At 40.1% G+C, this 8041-nt stretch overlaps 1 protein-coding gene across 1 annotated transcript in view; it reads left to right on the top strand.

Moving 5' to 3' along the window:
- The window catches only part of ccdc88b (coiled-coil domain containing 88B), a 72116-nt gene that overhangs the window by 11002 nt on the left and 53073 nt on the right, over window positions 1-8041 (top strand). The window contains exons 4-9 of the mRNA XM_019869932.1: window positions 2367-2436; window positions 2589-2647; window positions 5144-5227; window positions 5988-6128; window positions 6728-6873; window positions 7389-7470. Coding sequence (XP_019725491.1) covers window positions 2367-2436; window positions 2589-2647; window positions 5144-5227; window positions 5988-6128; window positions 6728-6873; window positions 7389-7470 — 582 coding nt within the window. The remainder of the gene's footprint in view (window positions 1-2366; window positions 2437-2588; window positions 2648-5143; window positions 5228-5987; window positions 6129-6727; window positions 6874-7388; window positions 7471-8041) is intronic.

Genomic DNA, 8041 nt, shown 5'->3' with positions numbered 1-8041 from the left:
CCCCAAAAAAAAACAAAGACTTAAAGCTATCATGCCAGAAATGACAGGTTTCTGGACAGGCAATGTATGACACTACCCAGTTTCATTGAATATTTCTCCGAATTTGCCAGAAGATTTGTTGAAGTGGAGTTGGCAACCATGCTACCTCACTATCTGTCTCGTTATCAAACTGTCACTGACAAAATGGCTTGAACACAATTGACAAGATTCTTGATATTCATGACAGATATCTCGATAATGATACAATACCACTCTAAGCTCATTGAAAATTAAGTACCTTTCAAAAAAGTAAAAACATCATAATCCAGATGGATGTGGAAAGTGCAATTTTATTGGTTGGAACTCACTGTACGTCTTAAACATTAACCCTTTCAGGGACAGCGGTTACTACAGTGGACAGCTTATCATGTTATCAGGTTACACAGGGTATCATTATTGGTGCATGAAAGGGTTAACATAAAGTCACTGGTAAATCAAGAAGAAATCTCATCTTTGAATTCCAGTCTGATTCTGTCGCTTCTTCCTGCCTCCAGCTGTCAGAGCATACAACTGGAACATTGGATACATTGGATATACAGTAGTTTAAGCAGGGACATTAGTTACATTTCGATTTTGTGCAATGTGCTTCTTGGACATTTATTCTTGCATGCTATTTTTTCATTTCCAGTTTCCACTAATGCTACTGAAACAACGCAAATTTCCACATTGTGGGAACTAATAAAAGTTTGTGCATATTATCTTCACTTTAACAATAAGTAACAAATAAATTATGCTGTCGGAATGTGACAAAACCATGCAATATCCTTTAGTCTCTAAAGGACAACATAACTGTTTGCAATAAATGAATTACATATAGAGTGAGTGTTTGTGTATGTGTGTGTGTGTGTGTGTGTGTGTGTGTTGCACTGTATCAACGTAAGTGTATGCACGTGGCTCATTGCATTAGCATTGCAGTGTAATTTTTATAGATTTTTGGCCAGGGACGCAAGCTTGTTAACCATGCCTGGCTTAAGATGAGGCCTCACACATCTTTCGATGTTGTGCCCGATGTGTTGAAAGCTGGTGGCCTGCATTCGTAGGTAATTTCCTTCCCTGTTTCTGAGCCGGGTAAAGTTGATTCATTACAATTTTTGCCAAGCACGACCTGCACAGTACCTCGCTGTGGTTTAGATCCCCCTTTTTAATCCAAAATACCTCCCAAAAATGCAGGATAACTTCTTATCCGACTAAAACCGTGGATTGTACAGATTCTGTATCAGCTGTTTTAGGCACCAATATTTATTTTTCCTAATGTCCCCACTGTGCATCTAGTGTGTGCGTATGTTGCTCTCCCTTATGCCCGCTCTCGGGTGTTTCTCATGGCTGGCTTTAGCTAGCTAGCGTCAGCTAGCAACTTCACTATTGACCTACTACGAGACGAGTGACAGTGGAAAACATAATTTCGATTTCTATTATTTCCCATGGAAGAAATACGTTGAACAGAAGCAGTGTTTTTTGTTCAAGTGCTTTACTTGTCTACCCGTGGGAGTGAATGCTGAAAATTTTCCACTTGCTGGCTCATCCTGCATGCTGGTCTCAGTGAACTGGCATGATCATCATCAAAACTTTCCACCAGTCTGTTTGTGTTGGAAACAAAGCGAGGAACTTTTGCTTCTCTAGTAGTTTTCTAAGTGTTTTTTTTTTTCTCAGTAGAACAGATTGTTAATCGACCCAAGTGAAGCACATTCTGTTGCAAAAGAGAAACTCGAGATGTCGTTAAAGTAGAACGACCTCACAAAGGTGCTACTTTGTGGCCATAACATAGGAAGAATTTGTGTCAAGGCAGTGGCAGCAGCTGAATAATGCTGCTGTACATCTTGTGTCAAGCTCCATTGGCATTGTGTACTGTACATTTGAGATGTGAACTAACAGTGCTTGATGAGGGTGTAAAACAAAGGGAATGCTTCCACTCTCAGCCAAAGGTTTGCTACATCAAAATTATATTTTTACACAGTATTTGGGAGCTGGAAAACAAAGCACACTTACACTGCATTTTTATATTTCCTATTAAAATGCTTTGAATTTAAATATTCAGAAACATACACGCACAAACCAGATACACAGTTGCGACATGAGTAAAAAGAAATATTTTTATTTTTTTTCAATTTTCACTGTCAGAACAGTCAGATGATTTTGTATCAGCTTTTTTGTGTGTTCAACAACATTTGAAATGAATAGAGAATGTTCAATCGTGAATGAGCCTTGTTCAAAAATACATGAACTTGTGATATTATATTGATTTGAAAACGTTCAAATTCAACCATGAAAGGTGTGTAAAGCCATTATCCTTTTCTCCACACTGATCACTTGTAATGGATTTTGTATAGGAGGACCTGCAGCAGTTGATATTAATGCCTCTCCCAAACGTCGCCATCTTGGGCCAGGACCCCTTCACAGGTACAAGATAATCAAGTAACCCTATCTGTGCCGTAGTATAGTCATTCTTCTTCATTCATTAGTCCTTATCAGTGCAAAGCATTACGGTGGTAATGACAGTGAGGCCATGATGGTGATGATAATGACAATGATCATACTGTATCTGTGTTCAGAGGCAGCTGTGGAAGAACTAAGGCGCTTGCTGCTGCTCCTGCTCGGATGTGCTGTGCAGGTGAGACAATTGCTTTTGTGTTGCCATGTGAGGTCGTCATTGTAACAAGTATTGTCACCTGAAGAGAACAGTTGGACTGCCTGGCTCACAATTTTACTTGAATATAGTCAAAAAATGTGGCTTGTCAGAACATGCCGTAGCCTGTTTCAAAGTGTCGGACCTATGGTGAAGACACGAAGATTTAACTGGATTACACGATGATGAATTTTGGTCAAGCCCATCGTCAAGTCATCCAGAATGTGTGTTGGTATCATGGCAGAATGTCATCATGCAGACAGTGTCATTTACCACACAACCAATACATATAATACTGTATGTGAACTTTATGAGAGGATTAGGCCCCAAAACACATTATGTTCTACACTTTGGGTAGAAACTTGAATACAGAATTCCCTCACTTATTGTGGGTGATACTTTCCATGACCCCCTGTGATTGGTGAATTTCCGCAAAGAGAAGTTGCTGACTTTTTTGGAGGAGGATTTACAGTATGCCTCTATTAAGCCATTACGACACCCCACACCTAACATTAATTTCTGAACGCAGTCCATGGTCAGCAGCTTGTGCTTCAAGAGTTTACTTTCCTTGTACTACCTGACACAGTGGGCTGCGTACTTTATTGGGACACTCTGAATAACCAAACAGCACATTAATGATCTTGGTTTTTGTAAAACATATTTCCCTTAAAAAAAGTGACATTTTTTGGGGAAGGCAGAAAAATCCCAACCCACAAAATAGTGAGGATAAAAGATGTAATAGATAAAGTTATGGCCACAAATGAAAGCCCCGCAATAGAATGAAGCCAGAATAACTTAACCATGAAGTAGCAAGGGAACACCGTACTGACATTTTTTGCCGATAATAGGCCTTATGGACAAGTATTGGGACAGCTGGTCAATCCTGCTATATGAAGTAAAAAGTGAAAAGCATTTAATTTCAATACTCGACAAGATTTATTTGTGTGTCTGCGGGAATGAACAAGTAAAGTTCGACCTCAAAGAAGGCCTCACAATCTCACAGTTTTCGGTCAGTCCAAGGGTGGATATGTTTTATAAGGACGAAGCAAGGATGAAAAGGATGTTAAACCTTCCCAAAAGTACGACACTCTTGAAAAAGTACAAGATTGTACTTTTTCAACAGTGTTCATTAAGTATGACCTTGTGAAGGCGAAAAATGAGGCAGAGCCAAGAGCCCAGGGTGGGCTAAAGCAGACCAACGGAGCACTGAGGCCTTCAAACCTTTTGTGGCATTTAGAAACTTGGCGTCCAACGCTTGTGGAAAAGTTGGTGGATTATTGAAAAGATGGTGGATTATTTAAGAGAAAAGAAAACAGGCTGCAGACATACTGAAAGAGCTTGTCGAGCAAAAACAAAGATTGTTGAAGCAATTCATCAAATTCATTTGCAGATTAAAAGGCTATTTAGAGTGGCTCCCTTTTTTCGCAGTGGTAAAATCTAGTCATTAGTCATTTATGTCTTATTAAGCTTTATCTGAGACTTTAAGTTGTTTTTTGTGTAGCAGCTTGGTTTGCTCCATGAATTGTGAGGCTAGTTGCCATCTTGTTGTATGGGGAGACTTAGGTTCAGTACATATTGTATGATAAATGTCTTTGAGAGGATCACATTGTGAAACAGTTAGTAAAATGAGTTTATGAAACTGTAAAACTCTATTTAAGTCTACGTTGGACAAAAAAAAAAAAAAAGAATGGCCGCGAGACAACATGCAGGGATAGGATGGGCAAATGTGACATGCTGTGATTGCCTTGCATTCCCAGTCAGATGTTTAAATTGTCAACACATTTGCCGCTTAAACTAACTACTACAACTTGGAGGCGGTCCGTAGTGGGACGGGATGCCTCGAAACTGTGGATATGTGAATAATGGAATCTTTTAAGTGTTTTGGTACGAGAGCTGGAGCAGCTGATTTGTTTTTGACAGACAACTACTTAACATTTATTGAGTGACAGTATAGTATATGCCCCCCAAGCCCACCCCAACCTCTGTTCAACTGAGCCAGGGCCACAAACGTGCTGTGAAGCTGTCGGGCATCTACGTTTTATCCATAGAAAGCCTTGATGGAACATATGAACAATGACGGACCCCATCAGAATGACTAGGGAACATCCTTGCATTTGTGGTAAAGCATGAGCGAACCTAGAATACATGTATAGCCAGAGTTACAATAATTAAACATCATATATCCATCCATCTATTTTCTAATCCGCTTATCCTCACAAGGGTCACGGGCTTGCTGGAGCCTTAAACATAATATATAACGTATATAATACATTGGATATATTTGTATGGGCTCCAGGCCACGTTGTGTAGCAATAGCTGAGCCCTGAAGTTAAAAAAAAAAAAGTTAAGAAACCCTTGTCTATTCACCTCCAGATTGGTTTATTGATTACTCAAGGACTGTGTATCGAGTGTACTGAAATAAAGAATTTTTCTGCTCCAATAATGAACACACCTGATTGAGTTTATTTCTTGTACTCGCAGTGTGAACATAAGGAGACGTTCATTCAGCAGATTCAGGCTTTGGACATCGAGACACAGGCTGCGCTCGCCATCTGCATTCAACAGGTGCGTTCAGGTGTCGGCTGAACCTAATCCAAAATGATTTTAATGTTATTCACTGGCTCACCCTCAGTTCCGGCGAGATTTTCAATGGGGATTTTTATTCTTTAAAAGGAATAATTTTTTTTCTCTTTTTAACTGAAGCGTGAAAAAGAGCCCCTTTTTATTCCAGCAGCGGCAGCCTGAAAGGTCCTCCACCTCTGCTGTGTACGAACTTCTCTCCCTGCTCTTTTCTGTCAATCTGTCCGATCCAATAAAGTATGGATGCCAATTGGACATTTAAGCAAAATACACCCCGTGAATAATTGCCCACATTATAGAAACAGCATGATGCAGAGCAGCATGACTGCATTACAGTAACAGCATGTTGCCCATGAGTCTTTTTCATTCCCTCCCTCTGTGGATAGGTGCAACACCACTTGCTGCCTATAACACGCACCTGAAAGCATTTCAGACATTTTACACCTTTCCAAGCAATCATTGCTTTTGCATGCATTAGTGGGCAATTTATGGACATGCACCTGTCCATCCATCCATCCATCCATCCATCCATCTATCTATCTATCTATCTATCTATCTATCTATCTATCTATCTATCTATCTATCTATCTATCTATCTATCTATCTATCTATCTATCTATCTATCTATCTATAAAATGTGTTTTTTTTTCATACAACCCCCGCCTTAATCTTATTTGGCCTTCACACTGCTGAGTAAAGGATTCGTTAAATTGTGTCCCACCTAGTCATGGTGTCCTCACTGCAGGTGACTCAGGATCCACGCTCTGTACTGCCGCTTCAGTGGGAAGAGCTGCTGGATGTGGAAGGTGCAGACCTAAAGTTGGTGTTTAGTTCCATGGCCAAACAGATCCAGAGTATGCTGGCCCAGAGAGACACACATCTGGAGGTATGCAAACATAAGGAAAACACACTATCCTTTAGTGAAGCATAAACTGCTCCATTACATACATTCCGTTGTTCCAAGACACGTCCCCATCCATCGAGTTTGTACAACACTTGTCACAGGTATGGTTCATTCTGGAATGCTTGCCAACCAATCATAGGGTGTATATCGACCAACAACCATTTGCACTCACATAATTTCTTCAATGAATCAAACGTATTTTTTTGGAATATGGAGATTTTTTTTTTTTTTTTTTGCGAGGGGGGGGTTCTTAGATTACATCAGTGCATGTATTTACTTAAATCTTTGATTATAAAACCTGATACAGTAACTAACATTCTGTGAGATCTCGGTTTTAAGGAACTATTGTATGTTGAAGTGAGGGGTTTATATTTATAAAGTAAAGTAAAGTAAAGTAAAGTAATAGAAAATGGCTGGATCAATGAAAATCTGTCCAACAATTCTCAGCTCAAATATACAAATAAATCAAGAGAAATAGCATCTACATTTACTCAATATCACATGCGCACATATTGGTCGCTGTAAAGCCCACTGAATTTCCCACTCCTGACACCATCACTGTTTGGCTGACCCCAACCCAGCGCATCGCGGAGTTGTGTCGGGAGCGGGAGGTCCACGCTGACTCACCATTGGCTCCCCTGGGTGGTCACAATGACGAGCCTCCCCAAGGTCTGGCGCTGCAGCTGGCAGACAGCAAGGCCAAAGTTCGCCGCCTGAAACAACAACTGTGAGTGTGTGCATATTAATGAGCATCCATTAAACGGGAGCACCTGCGGGCGCTACATCACTGCCAGAATAAGATTTTAGTAGGAAATCATCATTGAATTATGTTGCTCATCATTCATGCACCAACTCTACTGTGCTAACCTCCTTAAACATGAGAAATATCTTTTTTCTTCTCCGATTCACTGCAAAACAAAGATTTTATATTTACAGAGACTTTTGAAGCACATGCAGTCATTGTATCATAAAATCTGACTAAGGTCTCCTGAAAATGGGCAGCAGACCAGCATGGCCACTCTCATTGATCAAAGTTGACTCCAGTTCAAATTAATTACCTCTGGAAAAAGGGTGATGTGTCCATTAGGATGGGGTTATTTATTTATTTACTTACTTCACAGATTCCGAAACTGCCAATTTCACTTGCTGTAATAATTTCTCATGCACTCTGGCTCTCTCTTCACTTGTCACTTTTATCATTCTGTGTGCAAATGTGATTGCTCCTCTTTGACTGTCTTTTAGGGATGATAAATGCGATCAGTTATTAGACTACAAGCAGGAGATTCAGATGATGGAGGAGCAGCTCAAAAAGCTTCAGAAAAAGGTTTGTGTACTTCACACAACTGAAATGTACAATATATCGAACAACGGTACATTGGCAATGGTGTTTTCACACTCACTCAATTTGAAGCGCGTTGCACTTGGCTGAGCTGTCAGGAGTGAGTGTGTTTACAGTAACACATTTATGGAAATATAATTATTGGGTTGTCCAAGTCAAACTTTCTCACCCATTCTGTGTCAGTGCCATTTGTACAGAACAGACAAAAGGAAAAATAGGGGAAAATAACTCCTACTTTGTATCCATCCATTTTTTTAATCCACTTTTCCTCATAAGAGTCGCGGGCGTGCTGGAAGCTATCCCAGCTGTCTTTGAGCAGTAGGCGGGCGACACCCTGAACTGGTCGCCAGCCAATCGCAGGGCACACAGACGAATAACCATTCGCACTCACAATCACACTGAGGGACATTAACACACACACACACACACACACACACACACACACAAACACACACACACACACACACATATATATATCTATCTGTCTATCTATATCTATCTATCTATCTATCTATCTATCTATATATGTATATATACACACATATATATATATATA

This window comes from Hippocampus comes, unplaced genomic scaffold (genome assembly GCF_001891065.2).
Source record: "Hippocampus comes isolate QL1 unplaced genomic scaffold, H_comes_QL1_v1.1 scaffold9, whole genome shotgun sequence".
Lineage (NCBI taxonomy): Eukaryota > Metazoa > Chordata > Actinopteri > Syngnathiformes > Syngnathidae > Hippocampus > Hippocampus comes.
This window is presented reverse-complemented; position numbering and strand designations above follow the sequence as displayed.